Here is a 19,372-nt window from a genome sequence, read left to right on the forward strand (position 1 = left end):
TGCACAGACCTGGGCTCAAAGCAGTAAAGTTGCATCTTTAAATTAGTTTTAAAACTATATTTTGTTTCCAGTAGCCACTACACATGATAGGTCAACTCGGGACACAACAGTGCTGCCTGAGATCTAAACACATTTCCACATCACTACTGTTCCAGCAGCACACTATGCAGGCCTAAAACCTGTCTTTGGAGACATTTCTCTCTCCCAGACCCTCAAAAAGAGACTCCTGTCTGAGACCAGTGCACCTGGCCGTTGTTTGTTCTCTAATTACCGGCAATATATAAAAATAAACCTAGCTCATTACTCATCAGATGGAGATGTATTCCTGGCATTCCTGGTTAATTCAGCAAACATGAGTGTACTCATGTAGGCTCAAAGGTTATCAGTACAGGCTGGACTATTTGAATGTGTGTAGGTGTTATCTGTTGTGATCAGGGCCAGTATAGCCTGATTTCAGACTCATTTGAAGCTTGAGTCCTTTCTCTGTCTGTTCCCTGTCTGAACGATTTACAGGTGGAAGGACTTTGACTTCCCCTAAACCAGCGCTATTCAAGCTGCGGCATGTCTATGCGGCCCGTCATGGTAATACCAATATAAATATATTTGTCTACTTTCAGTGTGGACAAATCATTTCTGATGGAATTTTTCATTTTCTCTCCAAAACCACTAGGAACTGATTTGTCTTGTTTTATACAATACATTTTTTGTTTGTTGCTTATTTTGCTTATTCCAAAAGAAGAAACTTCATCATTTCATCATTCCATGCCAATCTTTTTGTTCATTGAGGATTGGCCTTATAGATGGAGATATGGCTGTTTTCTGTGTGTTTCCTTAACTTTTAGACTACGCATGTAGTGTGTTACAAAATCATTGTCTTAACGTCCAAAATAGGAGCCTGTCATTTTTAGCTTGTGGCCCTTGGACTTTTGGTGTTTTGCAGTTGAGTAGCCCTGCCCTAAAACAATCACTAGAGATCAGTGGATCTGCCTACTTGTAAACAGTCCGCTCAGAGAGTGGGCGGGTCTATGGGCTGGAACCAGGCTAGGGCCAGTACATAAAGGTTTTTGGAACTGTCATCTGGCCAGTGTCTCCCTGGGGCCATAGTGTGGACACTGACACGGAAAATAACGTGACCAATATGGAAAATTGCAGCCGTAACACACTTTGTTTGCTGTATTTTGCTTTCTTTCCTTCGCTCTCTTTCTGTCTCTCATATCCTGTCCCATGTTCAGACTGGACCACGGGCCCCCACTGTGAGCACTGTCGTCCTGGTAGTTTTGGTTCGGCTCTGGCTGGCGGTGGCGGCTGTGTGCCCTGTGAGTGTAACGGCCACGGTGACCCACTGCAGGGCTACTGCCACAACCAGACGGGCCAGTGCTACTGCACACACAACACCCAGGGAACTCACTGCGAGTCCTGCCTGCCTGGATACTACGGAGACCCCAGGTGAGAAAAAACACCTTACAGATACTGTTTGATTGTCAGTGCGATTTTGTATTCGTTTTGAAGATATTCAAATAAAAATACAATCTCGAAATCTTTCAGTGTTTTACGATATTATCACGGTTTGTCTCATAGCGCCCCTGTGCTTTATCGTTGTAAAGTAAAAACCTAACAACACAAGTCTAAGGATATAGCTCTCTCCATCAAAGCTGACACGCAGTATCTTATCTCCTCTCTGTCCTTCTCTCTCTGTCTCCTTCAGCAACAACGGCACATGCTTCCGCCAGTGTCAAGGACGGTCCATACTGCTCTCCACCACCTCCAGCTCCCCCCTGCCTCTGTCCTCTTCCCTGGGGTGGCGAGGAGGCATCGGGGGAAAGGGAGGCCTGTCCCACTGCCTGTGGGTTCTGTCTGTGACCGAGAACCTGGCTCCATGTCTCCCTGGTCAGCTGTGTCCCCCTGTGGCCCTGACGCTGCACCCAGACTCCCACACACAGTGTGCTGTGAGTACTGACTGGACGTGGGCTGGAATTTCACTCCCAACATTAATATTGATACCAGCTTCTACAAAATGATTGCTTGACATCAAAGCACATTCATTGAGCCATATCAACTAAGACCTCTTATCTGTCTTTTGAATTGTCTCTCTCTCTCTCTCTCTCTCTCTCTCTCTCTCTCTCTCTCTCTCTCTCTCACACACACACACACACACACACACACACACACACACACACACACACACACACACACACACACACACACACACACTCAATGTAATGTAATGATTGTAATCTATCAGAATTCCAACAACACATTGCCATACATTTCCTGTTTGTCTCTCAGAGCTCCTACATCTATGTTTTTGATGGCCTTCCTCGCTTCCTGGGCAACGGAGTGGTGCATTCAGACCACAATCTGATTGGGGCGTTTTGTGGGACCACCAGGACCCAGCCAATCACAGTGGAGGCCACCTCGGGTAACAACTGCTACCTGCTGCTTGTATTTATTGCACAGGTTTGTTCATTTTATAGTTTTAATTGGAAAAGGTAATGGTAACTAAACGTTATTTATTTTACCCCCAGGTGTGATCTCGGTCTACTTTGAGGCCAACGTGTCCTCAGACAGACCCCAGGGCTTCAACGCTTCCTACTGGGTGCGGCGCTGTTGCCAGAGTGCCGACGGCGGTGAGGACGGCTCACCGGTGTGCCAGGGAGACGCTCAGTGCCAAGGAGGCCTCTGCCAGTGTCCCCAGGGTCACGGTGGGCCGCACTGCGACCGGACAGTCTGCCCCCAGGAATGTGGACTCGCAGAGGGAAGAGGATCTTGCAATATAGTAAGCGCTGTGAGGCTTTTTGAGACTGCTGATTTGCATTTAGTCAGTATCAATATGTATACCCAAGTTCCTTGTGAAGAGCTAATTGATTGCTAATTGATATCTTTGCCCGTGTCAGTCGCTGGGAGTGTGTGTGTGCTCCGATGGATGGGGTGGCTCCGATTGCTCTGTTCCCGTGGACTCCAGTAGCTTGGTGTGGGAAACACTATTGAACACACAATTCACAGTAAGGCTTAATAAGGCTACACTGTCTACACACTGTCATGCACTCAATTTACACAAGTCATTGAATCTCCCTTGCTCAGTAGGTCGCAAGACATTGTAAACAATCCCTATATTCTCCTATAATGGCATAACAACAATATTGAAATGTTATCACATGTTGTGTGTGTGAATAGTATTAATGCGGGAATGTTTAATTTGAACAGATACTGGCAGTAAATGAAAATTGCCTAAATATTAGTTTAATAAAAACAAATATATATATATAGTTTTCTCCAACATATTATCTAAAATATATAGCAAGCGTGTTGTAATCACAACTGCATTTTAAACTCTCTAAACTGACATTCCAGTTGTTTGTTTGACTCTTCTTGCCCCACAGAACCAAGCTCACAGGTTCCTCCAGAGGATGGGTCACTCTCTGCTCTCTGGACCCCAGGGGAACCTCTGGATGTACGGGGGGCTCTCTCTCTCAGAGGGCATCCTGGGAAACGTCTACAGGTGAACAATGATCATCTTATTTTGACAAAGATCCCTTATTTAAAAATGGACTATCCAGTGTTATTGATTTGCCATATTAAAGCCAGTTTGAGGTTGTAAATTCAAACTTTGTATATCCATCACTGAATGAATGAGTGACATGCATGTTTGCTGCCTGTTTCAGATATTCAGTGTCGGAGCACCGTTGGACTCAGATGCTGACCAGCTCGGCAGATGAAGGCTCCACCCCCATCCCTCGCTACCACCACGCCTCTGCCATGTTGACCAATCATGAGCCTCTCCCTGGCAGCAAGGGAGCCAATCACAACTTCATGTTGGTGGTGGGTGGGGTCACCGAGAAGGGTGTTGTCATGGACACCTGGAGTCTCAACCTCAGTAGTTTAGTGTGGAGAGAGTACAAGGTGAGAACTATCTCATCTCATAGTGATAGAAAATGGAGTTTCATTCAGAAATGGGATACACACATACAGTACATGTCTTATACTACATTTCTTTTATTCTTATATTTGTATCCCACGGTTCTGCAACCCATTTTCTCACCCAGTGCCAACTACCTAACCTGTAGTCCTGGTTTCCGCTCTCCCCCTGCCGCGCCAGGGGAATTGGGGAGCACCTGGTTGGCTAGGGGGAGGTAGTATAGAAACCAGGACTACTGCATGTTTTTGTGAGGGCATCTACCCTTGGAGACACTGGGGGAACATGCAAACTCCACACAGAAAGGCTCTATCGCCAACCCCACCTAGGGTGTGGGCGCCGATGACGCGGAGGGAGGAACACGCCCCCAGCGTCTTATACTACATTATTGCTAAAATGATATAGAACATTTTTAAATGAAACTATTTCTGGATGGGAATATAGAGACTGACCTTGATCTCCTCTCCCACCCCTTAGAGCTCAGTGCTGCCCCCAGTGTCTGGCCACACTCTAACGGTGCGCAGAGACACCTCAGCGCTGCTGATTGGAGGTTACTCTCCTGAGAACGGCTTCAACCACCACCTGCTGGAGTTCAGTCTCCTGTCTGGGAACTGGACCATCGCCCCTCACACTGGGACACCTCCTACTGGTCTGGAGGAGCTCTAACAGTCTGCTGTCTATAATAGGCTGCTGCCTTTTAATCACTTGATATGATATCATATGATATAATACTTAATTGTCCGTTCACTCAGAATTTTGTCTTGTCACACAGCAGCCAAGTATGCAAAACATATAGGCCTATACTATAGGCTACACTCATAACACAAGGAACAAAACAGGATTACATGCATAAGGACATAACATAAGCATTGTCCACTGCCTAGCCTACCACTGGCCAAACTCCTCATTAAGCCTTAAAGTCCACTGTACATGACAGTGCTTTATGATAATAAAGTCTCATACAGATACTCATTAGGATTCACTCTGACTGACCACTGAACTGTCTTTGAATCTTCCTTCAGGTCTGTATGGCCATTCAGCAGTGTACCACGAGCAGACCGATGCCGTCTATGTGTTTGGAGGCTACCGCTTCCATGTGGAGACCGTGGAGCCTTCTGGAGAACTGTACAGCCTGTACTACCCCAACCTCACCTGGTCTCTGCTGGTCCCCTCACAGGGAAACAAGGTACTGTAGTGTAGTGTAGTGTAGGTAGTGTGGTACAGTAGTACCTGCATGGTAGGGAAATACCTGGCGTATCAGTGATATCACAGTACACTTTGTACACACGTGAAATGTGTGCTCTGCATTGAACCCATTCAAACTGTTTGGAGCAGTGGGAAATATTAATACAGAGCCCATAGAGGAGGTAGGGGTTAAGTGTCATGCTTATGGACTCCTCCATTAACCTCGCGTCACCACTCACCAGGCTTTCTCGGGGGAAAGCCTGGTGCTCGTTTACTAAACAGATAGTTTGATCCAGTCTAGACCGGATGGCATCCTAGTTTGTCCGTTCTGACTACAAAATGACGTAGGACGCCATCCGCTCCCGACCGGATCAAAAGCCCGAAATTGGAAGCGATCCCAGGCTATCGACACATAGACCGAGGCCGGAGGGTGAACTGGGGACCTTCTGATTCTTTTCATATACAGCAGGAGTTGAATAAATATCCATCATTTATGTTTTAAATGTTTTCAAATAGAATCTTTAATGAAATCTCAGTTTTTCAGATATTGAATATTCTTTTTAAAAATGTAAGATTTAGCCGATTTGTCTTTACAAAATAACAGTTAAAAGATCAGTTATTATCGCCCTTTCGTGGAAAAAGACAGGGAAACCTAGCATCGCTCAGTGTTTTAAGGAACTATCTTTATGCCTTCCTTTAGAAAGAATTACGTACACTCTCAAAAACAAACAAGAGCTATTTGAGAAAATATGGGGACGTTTTATTCAGTATGTTAAGGGAAACGACCTTTCCTATCTGATGGAGGAACCAGGAGTGGGGTAGTTGTTTCTTTGTTTTGTTTTCTCTCTACGGTCATTTGTCTGGCCTTGTGGCTTATGAATCGAGATGTTCATGTGATGTGCGTGCTCTTTGTGTCATGATTATTTTGTATTTTTTGTATTTTGTGGGGTTTTTTGTTTGTTTATTTTGTCTGATCTATGCTTTTGTTGTGTTGCTTTGTATTTAAAAAAAAAAAGGAAAATAAACATATTGTTAAAAAAAAAAAAAGATCAGTTATTGGTGGTCCAGGACTTGGATACAAAAATCGGCTCTATCCTTTACATTTTAATGTGAGCAGGTGTTGTTTTATGAGACAATGTAGAGAAGAGTCTTACGTGTGATATGTGCTTCCCTATACAGCTCGTGCCTCGTTTCTTCCATGCGGCGGCCCTGATCAAAGACACCATGGTCATTGTTGGAGGGAGGACAGAAGCAGAGGACTATAGTAACTCGGTGTCTCTACCAGATCAACTGTAACACCTGGATACAGCCAGGTAATTCACTTGACTTTGTTTACTTATTATTGTAAATTATAAACAAAGTGAGTAAAATCATTTTTTAAATCATTGTAAAATAGTAACTCATTTGGTACAGGTCAGATCGGTAGACTTAATTAAAAAAAAGACATCTCACCAAACTAAGAGTGCTATTCTGTGGCCTCCATTACAGCCAGGGCAGGTCTATCAAATGTTCGCAACATGCTATGCAGGTGTAGTGATACGCGGAAGCGGGGATTGAACCCGGGACTCCCACTCGCCAGTCCAACGCACAACCAGTCGTGCTAATAGGGCTGAGCCCGATTAGCAGGGCTGTTGTCGCTGGTTCATGGCTGATACTAACTGTGGGGTGCTACATTCACCCCCCAGGTCTTTTGGAGCGCGCCCTCGCGCTTCACACATCACGCCGCGGACCACCGCACACGATGTGGCACTGTTCCTCCTCACGAGGGCATACGCTCCTCATCCTGCCGACAACGCCAGATGTAGCGATACGCGGAAGCGGGGATTGGGACTCCCACTCGCCAGTCCAACGCACAACCAGTCGTGCTAATAGGGCTGAGCCCGATTAGCAGGGCTGTTGTCGCTGGTTCATGGCTGATACTAACTGTGGGGTGCTACACAGGCATTGATGACACTAAGGCTTGCCCACCTGCCCCCGGCAGGTAAATAAAACTTTGGGGCAGGTAAAGTTTGCTTTCAGGTTGCCCGACCAGGCAAGTGCTCATTTGAGAGGGAACGCAAACGTCTATAAATACAACACCAGATATCTGTCTAAACACCTGACGTGGCCAGAGCGCTCTGTCTTCTGGTCTGTGGAATGTAAAATAAGGCACTGTTTACCTATAATGTGCTGCTTTCACTGTTGCAACACTTAAACATGTAAAATTACAAAACCATAGACATATTCAGTCATAGCTATTTAGGAATTTGGATTTAGAATTATTGAGGTACATTTTGTATCGCACAGCCCCAGAAAGTAAAGAAATAAGTGTTACATTGAGCAGTATTTAAAATCTTACCTATCATTTTATAATGTATGATTTACTTTTCGGGCAAGTGGGCATGACCTTTGGGCAAGTAGAAGATGGCCTGTACTTGCCCGACGGGCAAGTGCCTCTGAGACCTTAGTGCCAATCCCTGTGCTATGGCAATCTTAATCCCCTTTACTCTCTGTGGCTGCGTTTTAGGATCAAGCCATTCTTGATCTCCTTTATTTTTACCTTCTCCCCTCTCTCCCTCTGTCAGCCTCAGCAGTGGGTGAGCCAGTCAACCGGTCAGTGTCTCTGGCCATGACCAGCTGGGACGGACGACTCATCCTGTCGGGAGGTTTCAACGGGGTCACGCTGGGACGCCTGCTCACGCTGACCGTGCCCTCTGATCCCTGTGCCCTGCTGCCCACGCCAGAGACCTGTAACTCCACCACAGGCAGCTGTATCTGGTGTAGGGGTGTGTGTGCCTCATCAGATACTGCTGAAAGGTACGACATACATGCAAACAATATGAATAACTGCGTAGCATGGTACTGAGACAGAGGAATTACATTGGTCATATTATTCCACTCACAGTGAACATTGGTCAATTTTACTTATATGCGCCTGCAGGACTTTTAGATTGCTCTGTTGTGGAGCTAGCAAGATCCTAACTGGTGTGTATACATACACACCAGCAGCAATACACTAAACGTGTCTGGAGTCTTTTATTACCAGTGAGACGAGGAGAGACAGTAGGAAAAATAACAACCACATACAATGATCAAGTCCCTGCCAGTGTAAGCCTAGCATAATGCTCCTAACATAAACAGGAGGAGACACAGAGATAATTCATTTACATCTCACTGATAAAGCTCAATAAGGCTTTCTGTCCTCAGAGTGCACAGAGCTGTGGAGAATAGTCTAAACAGAGCCTTTCTATCTTTCATTTTCTCCTTCTAGGAAACAGAGCAGCTCACAGCCCAGCTGTGCTCCAAACTAGTTGCCATGCTTTTTGTGGGCTCTTTCTGACAGATTGGCTTAAATTAGATTTTCAATACACTCTGAAAGTGTCCGACAATTAACAGTAAAGAAAGTGTATATATATATACTAGCCCTTACCCGTTCAAATATATGAGCTCCGAAATGATGTGCAGTGTGTGGGTTATGGGATGTGTGCACCCGTTTCGTTTAATGGCTACAGAGATACTGTGTTCCCCGCCCGCCCGCCCGCCCGCCCACCCGCCTGCACACACCCGCCTGCCTGCACACACACACACACACACACACACACACACACACACACACACACACAGAGCTGGTTAAACATGTTGCCTCATGCTAGATGCAGAATAGATATGCCTCATGCTAGATGCAGAATAGATAGTAGATACACCATAAAATGCTAATATACAGCATATGATTTGTGAAAGTGACAAACGGGCTTCACAGTTATGTTAGGTGTGTTCATATGCTAATGGTGATGCGATTTCAGATCAATTGCTCCAGCCACTGAGGAGAAACGTTGTTTCAGACAGACAGACAGACAGACAGACAGACACTCACTCAGACATTCGGAAAATTATGTTTGATATATATATATATATATATATATATATATATATATATATATATATATATATATATATATATATAGTATATACTGTGCACTTAATTTCAAAAGGGGAGGCACAAATAACTTTCCATCTTTTTTTCTTTAACATTACATTTTTCACAATGAAATATCATTTGATTGTGAAATATCAGGTCATTTGTTGAGCTATCACAGAGGGCACATGGTCTAACAAGCCAAACAAACTATCTCTTCCACATCTCTGAATGCTACTGCTACACAGCCTGTAATTCTTCACCGTATAAATATGTAGAACGGGAAGCTCTTCAGGTATTCAACCAATCACAATGTGTGAACGAAAATGTATTTTAAAATTTCGTATTCGTTGCTGGTCATCTTGTACTATTTTCCAGTTTTGCATAAGATTGGGATGTCTGTTTAGTTTTGTTATTTGCAATTAATTTGAGTCCATACAGTATTTGGTGAATCTACAGTATTAACAGCATACTGTTGTCCTTGATTAATAAAGAGAATAAGACCGTTTTCTAAAATCTTCCCTTCCTTCTCTGACAGAATGGGTTGTTCCACTGGTCTCTCTCCATGCTCCCCCACACCTCGACAACCAGACCAGTGTCGCAGACTGAAAACCTGCAGTGAATGTCTGGCCAGACACCCCAGAACCTTCTCCAGTCCAGCTCAGGTAGCACAGTCAGTCACACCACAGTATAGCCCTTTATTTATAACGTAACTTCTAAAATGTTACAGGGGAAAGCCAATGCTTTAAATGTGTTTGTTGTATGAAATGTTAATTCTTACTTGCAAACTGGGTTGTCATATTTTGCACCGTTGGTGGTAGTCAAGCATTAATAGCTTGTAGATCAGCTATTTTTGCTATTTTAAAATGAAAGTTAAAATGGTTAAGGGTTAGTCTAGTGTTTCTGTATTTTCTTTTTATTTAAATAAATATCTAACCAATGAAAAGTATTAACACAAGCTTGTGACTAAATAATAACTACATTGGATCCATTGGAACACAGGTTCCATCTTACAGCTATGATATTTCTGATGAAACTGAATAAAGTGTTGCTGTTTGTTGTGGTTGTTCTTTACTGTCTTGGATCTCCCAGCCTGCCTTGCAGTGCAAGTGGTGCACCAACTGTCCAGAGGGGGCCTGTATCAGCAGCTCAGTCAGCTGTACGTCAGAACACGACTGTCGCATGAACCAGAGAGAGATCTTCCTGTCCAGCAACTGTACTGAGACCAGCTGTGAAGCCTCAGACTGCCCCAAATGCACCGCCTCAGGAAAATGCATGTGGACTCGCCAGTTCAAACGCACAGGTACATCAAGTGTTGCAGAGACACTTATGAATTAAAACTATCTGGCTAGTGATGTATATCAGACCAGTTACCATAATGGAGACCCCTGGTACCCAAATATGGAGATCCATGTACTGTATATGGAGATATGCTGTGAGAGCCCAAACATGCTTACTCAGTATTCGTTATGTGAAAGTCCTGTGATGTCTATGACATCATACATACAATCCCTTTTATGCCCAGACATGGAGTTCCCTATCTGTAGAACCAGCCACACAGATAGGGGCTGTCTTGACAATATATGGATTCTGTTAGTGTGGTATGTATCCAATGTGGCCTCCATATATGGGCATTCCCATATGAAGTCCTGTTAGATATGGGCTTAATATTGATGACATCAGGGATCTCCATTAGTATGGGCATAACAGGGACTCTGTTAGTGTGGTTCTGACATCACATGAAGTCAGAGTGTGATGTCAGAGCGGCAAACCCATTCTGTTAAGAGTGGTTCCCCTGACATCACTGTAGGCCATCACTGTAGGCCATTCGCTTGTTTTGTCTCATGGGAAGCTAATGAAGGTCCAGATGTGGAATGTTTGTTGTTGTTCACTGTAGTTCAAACTGACAGTGATGGAGGAAGTACTCACATGTTTTACTTAAATAAAAGTATCAAAAATGCAATGTAGGAAAAGTACATTTCCAATGTTTCTGAGTTTTATGGCTACGTCAGGGGTAGAAGGACCCATCCTTTCTCTTCATCACTCTAGTGTGATTTGCCTTTCATGGTAATGTGAACTAGAAGTTCCCAGCACTTGGGGCCGCTCACATCTAGACATATGGCCATATATGGATATCTGTATCTGTATCTGATCGGACCCTCTCTGATTAATGCAGGACATCCGTTTCATGGGCAGGATTTATGTTGGTTGAAATCAGGTGATATTCTGGCCAGATCTGACTAGTCATGGTTTGACTTGAACTGGCCCCAATCGAGACATCACTGATTGGTCCAGGTCCTGGCTGTGCTTTCTGGGTAGTTGCTTGCCAGAGTTCTGAGAAGTAAATTTGCCAAGCGGGGAACCGGTAGGTGTACTGATCTGCTTTGAATAGCGGTACGAAGGCGGGTGGCACTTCATGGACCCCTTCACTAATTACATGATAGGATATGTATTTATTTATTACTAGAGCAGTGGTTCTCAACCTTTTTAATTTCAAGGACCCCCATAGAGTTGTGTAAGGGTCCATTTGGAAACCGGCAACCACACTTGTCACATATCTTTCTAGTTACACACTGGTATTGGATGGGTTCTCAGTACCAATACGCTAATTTTAGGTGTCGGTAAAGGGAAGGAAAACATTGTATGTAGTACATCTCTATTTATGTCCAGAGTAGCTTACAATGACTCTCAGCTGTTAACTCCTTGACTGTACATCCTGCTTACATCCAGGTGAGACCAGGCGCATCCTGCATGTGAACCCCATCTACGACTGGACGTGTTTCAGCTACGCCTTGCTCAACGTATCCCCAATGCAGGTGGAATCATCCCCACCTCTGCCGTGCCCTCCCCCCTGCCACAGCCTCCACAACTGCAGCCTCTGCCTGGGCTCCCGAGGCTCTGATGGGGGCTGGCAGCATTGTGTGTGGAGCATGGCTTTGCAGCAGGTATGACTGGCTATTTTGTACACATCTCTTTAACAGATCATTTCCTTTTCTATTTAATAATGCTATTAATTTGACCCGAGCCATCCTTTGGGGTATTTGTCACTGTGTATTTCCACACACGGTGAAATAGGCGCTCTGCATTTAACCCATCCTAAGTATCAAGAAAGAGCATTTGGGGTGTTCAGTGGGTGCGGTTGTAGGGTTTGATAATGAGTGCAACAGAAAATCCATATGTTGAATTGATAATAGAAGGTTTAGTTATGTAAGATTAGGTTCAATTACAGTACATGGTGTTTGGATGAAGAGGGTAGTGCACACACTTCCGTGGCCTGTGTGCAAGACAAGCAAAGATATCTTGAAAAGGAATAGTCTGCACACTGGTGATGCTGAAGAAGCTCTGCTGTGTTTTTATTGCATCGTCACCGTTTGATGATGCGAAACGTTGACAATGCAATAAAAACACAGCAGAGCTTTTTCAGCATCACCAGTGTGCAGACTCGATTCCTTTTCACGTTTGGATAATTCATCTCTCCTGGATCTCTCCTGTGTGTTCTAGTGTATGAGTCCGTCCTTCGTGCCGCTGCGTTGTGAGGCAGGCCAGTGTGGGCGCTTGCTCTCTGGCGGCGACTCCTGCTCCCCACAGTGCTCCCAGCTCACCCAGTGCTCCCAGTGCATCGGCAGGCCCCAGTGCGGCTGGTGCGCCGCCCGCGGAGGCAACGGGGCCGGGCGCTGCCTGCAGGGAGGACTCGACGGTGGGTAAAAAATAAGCCAAAAGTCCCGAGATTTGATCTGACTGAAGTACGGGTTGAGGAATAGAGCAGTGGTCCTCAACCTGTGGGTTGGGAAACATGATTTTGGAGGGGACCCCAGATGATAGTAACGTGACAATTTAAGGACTTTTAAGTGCTAAATGAAAAAAGACCATGCATCAAAAGTAATCAACAAACAACAAAAAAATTCAAATAATATAAGAAAGAAAAATAATAATAAAAGAAAAGAACTGATCTCGCATTGCGAGGATTTGTGAGCTTGTAGATCATCTATTTTCATAATATTTATCTGTGGAACGGAGTCAAGCTAAGCTCAAATATGATCATTTTGGGGACTCGCGGCCTGAAAAGGTTGAGAACCACTGGAATAGAGGACACTGTAATTGAAGTTGTTCTCATTTCCAGGCGTGAGTGATGGAGTGTGTCCTCTGAGGAACAGCAGCTGGTCTTTCCTCCACTGTCCAGAGGAAGACGAGTGTGCCAACGGCCACCACCACTGCAACAGCACCCAGGACTGTCATGACCTGCCCCAGGGCTACCACTGTACCTGCAAACAGGGCTACATACTCAGCATGTAAAGCTCAGCGCCTCAAAGTCACAATCGCTTTATTCACCAAGTGCAATGAATTCTTTCTGTATTGGGACTCGTCATCCTTACACATGATGATCGTGACATGCTAAATCTGGCCCATCTTCCCGTGACTTTCTGCAGGTTCTATTCTTATTACAAGGCTTTGTATTGATGGCGACAGAGGATTTCCTGTGCTCTCCCTAAGACCACATTTTAGGTGCTGGAAGTGACAAGGGACTAGAATACACAGGTGGTCAGGAATTGGCAAAGCAATTAAATTGAGCAAAGGACAAAAATAAATGTTAAAAAAAAAAAAAGGTTTTAATCATAGTACCCCCAATCGTCTGGCATGAGACTAGAAACTAACATACCATTATTTTTGCAGAAGCTTGTAAGCTATTAAATATTTTTTTTAAATCAATATCTGTAGTACTGCATGTGTATCATAAGCCGGTTGAAATGCCACTCATCATGACAAAATAAAGTGTAACAGGTGATGCACGTTAGCGTCTGGCATCACTCCTATTATGTTATGCTGCGTTCACACTGATGGATACCAGTAAGACGCCCTAAGGGCGAGAAGAATATGGGTGCGAGCACATGGGCGCTTAGGCATGTACTGTAGACTGTGTACTCTTCTGCTGAGCTGGTCGAGTCATCACTGTGATGTCAGAACAGGTCAGCTATAGACATTGAGGCGTTACGGACGGATTGACGGACACACTATTCATTTTCAATGAAAGCGAGCGATATGAAGATACAAATGTACCTTACATCCAGCGTGTGTAGTTGCTACAAAAGCTACAATGGCTACAAAGCTACAAAAATGTTGAGTTCGGCTACAAAGATAGAAACTGCTACAAATATGCTGTGTAGCTTTGTATCTTTTGTATCTGCCAATGTGAACGTACGTAGCATTAGGCTTTATTTTGCGATGATGATCTACTTGTCACAATACCTGGACAATATTTTCCACCTCACTTCCCTCCGTCCAGTACGTCGGGACAGTGTGAGCCGGTGTGTGCTCAGGGCTGTGTGAACGGCACGTGCGTCTCCCCGGGGGTGTGTCAGTGTCACTTTGGCTTCGTCGGGGAGAACTGTTCTTCTCAGTGCAGCTGCAACAAACACAGCAACTGTGCCGGGGTCAACAAGCCAGACGTCTGCCTGGAGTGTCACAACAACACTATTGTGAGTAGAGGGATCTATTGATTACACACGGCAACAGTGTGTTTGTTATGGAATTATGTATCGGCTCGATTTTCACTATCAGTCATTTGGTATTAATTTCAAGCATATCATGGTGTGTTATTGCTTTTGTACTTGGCTGTCAGCCCTGTTTTTGTTAGTCTTTCCTGCCTTCCCTTTTAGTTTGTTTTGAAATTAAATGTCTTCATGTCGTTTCTTGTCCCTCTTAACTTTTCTTTAAATGTTGTTATTACTTAGTTGGAATCTGGGTTTATCATTAAGGGAATACGTGAACTATGCACACACACACACAAACACCTAGACCATATATTAACAGACCCCTAGTCTGACTCATGCTGTCCTTCCCTCTCTGTTCCAGGGTAAACACTGTGAGAAATGTAAGCCTCTGTTTGTGGGCTCTGCCAAGGGCGGGGGCACATGTCGTCCCTGTCGGGAGTTTTGCAGAGGGAACAGTGGCATATGTCTGTCCCGGGACGAGCATAAGAAAGCCTTGGATAAACTAAACCTCTACCCCCTGGACCCCATAAGTGTCAGTGTCTTGCCTCTTCATATTTACCATGTCTACCCTCTGTCTCTGGGACCAAGTTTGACACACACACACAAGAACCTCCTGCTTTTAATATTCTTATCTGCTAATAACTCATCTAGACATCCCTGTGCTTGTTCTGGCTCCGCTCGGCTTGATATCATATGCACAGCACGGAGTAAACCTCCACTTGTGAATATTGGATATTAATCTCTCAAGACAGATTCAGAGCTCCGCAGCTGAATCTGTCGTGTAGAGCAGTGGTTCTCAACCTTTTCAGGCTGCGACCCCCAAAATAATCACATTTTAACTGGGGACCCCCCACCCTGACGAGCATTAAGAGTTGAGGCTTTACATTTTGTATATCACGGTTCTATTGTGAAAATAGCAGATCTACATGCTCACAATTTCTGCCTCTAAGATTTGACAATTTGGCCAATGTTTAATTTGCCATTTTAGAGGTATTAAAAAGTCCTCAAATTGTCACTTTAGAAATGTGCAGATACCCGCTACACACTTAAACCTTATGTCGGTTTGTTTACTGTTGAGTGAAAAAACAACATTGCACATTAAGTTAATCATCTGGGGTCCCCCCAAAATAATTTGGGGACCCAGGTTGAGAACCACTGGTGTAGAGTTAGGAATGTAAACAAAGAGACGAGAGAGCGGAAGTGGAGCGCTAACGGAGAGTGAACGGCTGACATCCGGTCTCTCCAAGTGGAAGCAGGCGGTGCCCCAGAGGCAAATTTAAAGGGGGAAATATTTTTTTTTTTTCTTTTTGCCGATGGGTTCCCAGATTGATTGATTGCTGACTTATGGTTTTGGTTATGATTGTACGTTTCTCATATATTTTTCTAAGATCCAAAACTGGGTGTCGGAGGGTCCCACAGAAGAAAACGCTGTGTGTGTGAGTTGCCAGAACAACAGTGTAGGAGACAAGTGTGAGAGCTGCCTCAGCGGCTACTTCCTGCTGCAGGGGAAATGTGACAAGTGAGTGTTGCTTTCTGCTTGGGAAGAAAGAGACATTAGAGATAGCTTTGTTGAAAAACTAAAAGAGGTGAATGGCTGCCGCCAAGACTGCTACTCCCCCCACTCAGTAAACAAAGACTCAACAGTCGCTTAATTAAAAGGAAAACGATTGTTGTAATCATTATTAGCCAGTAATTCCAAATCTGTATCCACGTTAACCTTTTATTTCAGGACAATACTGGTTCTCAACAATAGAGTTTTATGAAGTTTCAGTGAAGTACAGAGGAAGTGAAAATTGAGGGAAATGTAAATAGAATAGAATTAGCGGGGGCTCTTGTTCAATGCAATTTTGATTATGCCCAAAAATCCTATATAAGTCACACACACACACACACACACACACACACACACACACACACACACACACACACACCTCAATTGGCACAATTCAATTCAAAGGAGCTTTATTGGTATGAGAAAACCTACGTTCACATTGCCAAAGCAAGTTTCATAATCGTAAAAACAGTTGAAAAAAGGGGAACACATATACAGTTGGAGGGGGTACAACATTGTGTAAACAGTGCTATGTCACATTTCGTTGTTATATACTACTAGCCCTTACCCGTTATATGAGCTCCGAAATGATGTGCAGTGTGTGGGTTATGGGGTGTGCACTGTGCACACAGTATATGAGGGATAGAAAGTAACTTTAACTGGTGCTTGCATGATAATATGTAGGAGCATCAATGTAAGAAATACCCGTTTCATTTAATGGCTACAGACATACTGTGTACCGATCTGCATGATTTTTGGACAACATCTGTAACAGGGCCAGACAACAACACACACACACACACACACACACACACACACACACACACACATACACATAAGCTCTCCAGCTTTTATCCTTTTGACAGATATGCAAAAATACATGGTCATGTTTATGAATTTTTGTCAGTAAAAACATCAATCTAAAGCCTCTTTGTTCCCCCTGCCTCCAGGTGTCAGTGTAACGGCCATGCGGACACATGTAATGAATATGACGGTACTGGCTGTCCCTGCCAGAACAACACAGAGACGTCCTCCTTCTGTAGGAAGTACAGGAAGGACTGCTACAGACAACAGGTATCCACTTAAAACAAACATCCGTACATGCACTGTTTCTGTCCTAAAACAAAATTAACAATGAAATTAAGTAAAGCTAAATATGTTTTATAAGGTATGGGCCATCCTCACTTTGACGGTAATCCTTGTTTATTTTACTGGTTTCTTGAATGAAAATAGTCTTTCAACCTTAAAGGTCATATGACATCAATATTATTATTGTTGTTATTTTAATTTTAGCATCATCGTCCAGGGGAGGGTGTGGTTGTATCACCTTTGCTGTATCACCGGAGCTTTTTAACATCACATCACTGCACCATACATACAATGAGGGGAGGTGAGGGGTGAACAGAAAGTGTTAAAATTATGTTTTTATGTGGCAACACCCACCAGTTCATTAAGTATGCCTGGTTGTCAGGTGGGTGGTGACCCGGCTGAAGTTAGCCAGTAGCCACACCCACAGTTTAGGGTGTATGGTTTTCAACTTTCAGGAAGTAACCAAAAATAGACACACAATAGGCAACAAAGGGAAGGTAAATTTGCACATTATAACCCCACCCGGTGGTCTATTAAAGTAATGTTAACTCCATAGACACATACAAAAAAGAAAAAGTACAAAACTATGGCACCACCTCTTTAAATTGGGAGCATGTCATTTCCTTTTCTTTTTTTAACTAACAACAATCATATATTACATACTTTGCTCCATCTCGTTCTCAAATTCCCAAATCTAGTGTGCCAAGTGCAAAGACTCCTTCAACGGCACACCTGTTAACGGGTGTCAGTGCCACCGCCAGTTCAACGTAGACAACGAATGCTGCTTCGACCCGACGTCCCAAACCAACTGCTTCCACAACCCGACCATCCGCAATCTGCCCAAGGGACGCACCGTCTTCTTCTCCGCCCATCCCAAGTTCACCAACGTGGACACCCGCATCACCATCAACGTGACCTTCGGGGAAGTGGAGGTGTACGTGTCGAACTCTCATGACACCTTCATCGTGGACGTCGACCGCCAGTCGGGCGTTCACACCATCAAGATCGAAGACGAGTCACAGGAGGTGCGGGAGGAGCGAGCTGAGGGTCTCATCTCCTACATCACGGTGTGGAAACCCCAAACAGTGCTCATTGTCCGTGGCGTCAGGGACCGCGTGGTCATCACCTTTCCCCATGAGGTCCACTCGCTGAAGTCCAGTCGCTTCTACATCGCCTTGAGAGGGGTGGGCACCGTCGAGGCACAGGGGGAGTCCCAGGGTCTGCTGTTCCTGCGCCAGGACCCGGGCTACAATATCAGTATGACAGGCTTCCTAAATGAGATCGTGTTTCTCCTAAATAAGATACGAAACTTATTTTTTTTTAATCTACTCAATTGGTCTTATAAAATATTTAATTTCTGGAAGATTAATGTCTTATTTGTGTTTTGAAATAAAACGCAATGAGTTATATATGGCATTGACTGGTGTTTTGGTATATTTCCATTTCTTGTTTGGCAAAACATTCTGTCAAAACCCATATATTAGTACTGTAAATGGTGTGTTTATATAGCGCCTTTATCAATTATTGTGCATTACATTCGCCCATTCACACACATTAATATGTCTGACTCTCGTCACCGATGGGCATGGCTGCCCAAAGCCAAAGCTGTTAAGTGTGCGAGCTCTCTGTGCATGTGTCTGTTTGTATATCTGTATGCATGTATTTATGTACATACGCATGTAACTGTATGCGGTGGTCGAGCACTGGGCTTTGATTATAACAGCAGCTAAATTACCATTCTGTTTTGAAACATGTCTGTGTTTGGTGTGTATGTTTGTTTGTTTGTTTTGACTGACAGCCTCACAGGTTTTGTGAGTGGTACATCAGGGAGGGGGGAGGGGAGCGTGTCGCTGTTACTACATGTCATCTTTTCGACACCCGACTCTAACCCTCACCCTAACCTTAACCTCCGTGGAGTGAGTCGCTAACCCTCCGGTCGAAATGATCGATGGGCGTTCGCAAAAGAGAGATTTCCCCGGGGGGAGGGTGAAACCATGTTTAAACCGTGTTTCTGGTGCTCTTCCACTATTTTGTTCTGTCACTCAGAAATGGCCGGGCAATCTCCCAAGCGCTCCCTCGCTGCTGTCTTTTATTTTCAAACTCTCCTCAGTGTCACTCTCTTTTAGGCTTTTGTATTTATTTTTGCATCGCCTCAATCTGGCTGCCCGACCTTCCTCTCCCACTCTTTCCATCTCTTCTCCCCTCAGATGAAGAGTGGCAGTCATCCAACACAACCCTCTGCCCCCTAA

The 19,372-nt window shown here is 44.4% G+C and overlaps 1 protein-coding gene across 1 annotated transcript; it reads left to right on the forward strand.

Moving 5' to 3' along the window:
- Positions 1-1,118: 1,118 nt before the first annotated feature.
- On the forward strand, positions 1,119-19,372 carry LOC308297525 (multiple epidermal growth factor-like domains protein 8; the record flags this gene model as incomplete). The annotated part of the gene is given in 23 exon segments (XM_080740963.1): positions 1,119-1,446; positions 1,706-1,946; positions 2,287-2,419; positions 2,526-2,776; positions 2,895-3,002; positions 3,381-3,499; positions 3,663-3,900; positions 4,391-4,562; positions 4,936-5,099; positions 6,278-6,372; positions 6,374-6,411; positions 7,663-7,894; positions 9,532-9,658; positions 10,086-10,296; positions 11,724-11,938; positions 12,495-12,690; positions 13,114-13,282; positions 14,275-14,467; positions 14,844-15,014; positions 15,871-16,001; positions 16,985-17,108; positions 17,822-18,493; positions 19,331-19,372. Coding segments are annotated over 23 exon segments (4,350 nt in total). The 5' UTR covers positions 1,119-1,138.

Source organism: Nannobrachium achirus (assembly GCF_963921795.1).
Source record: "Nannobrachium achirus genome assembly, chromosome: 2".
NCBI classification, from domain to species: Eukaryota; Metazoa; Chordata; class Actinopteri; order Myctophiformes; family Myctophidae; genus Nannobrachium; species Nannobrachium achirus.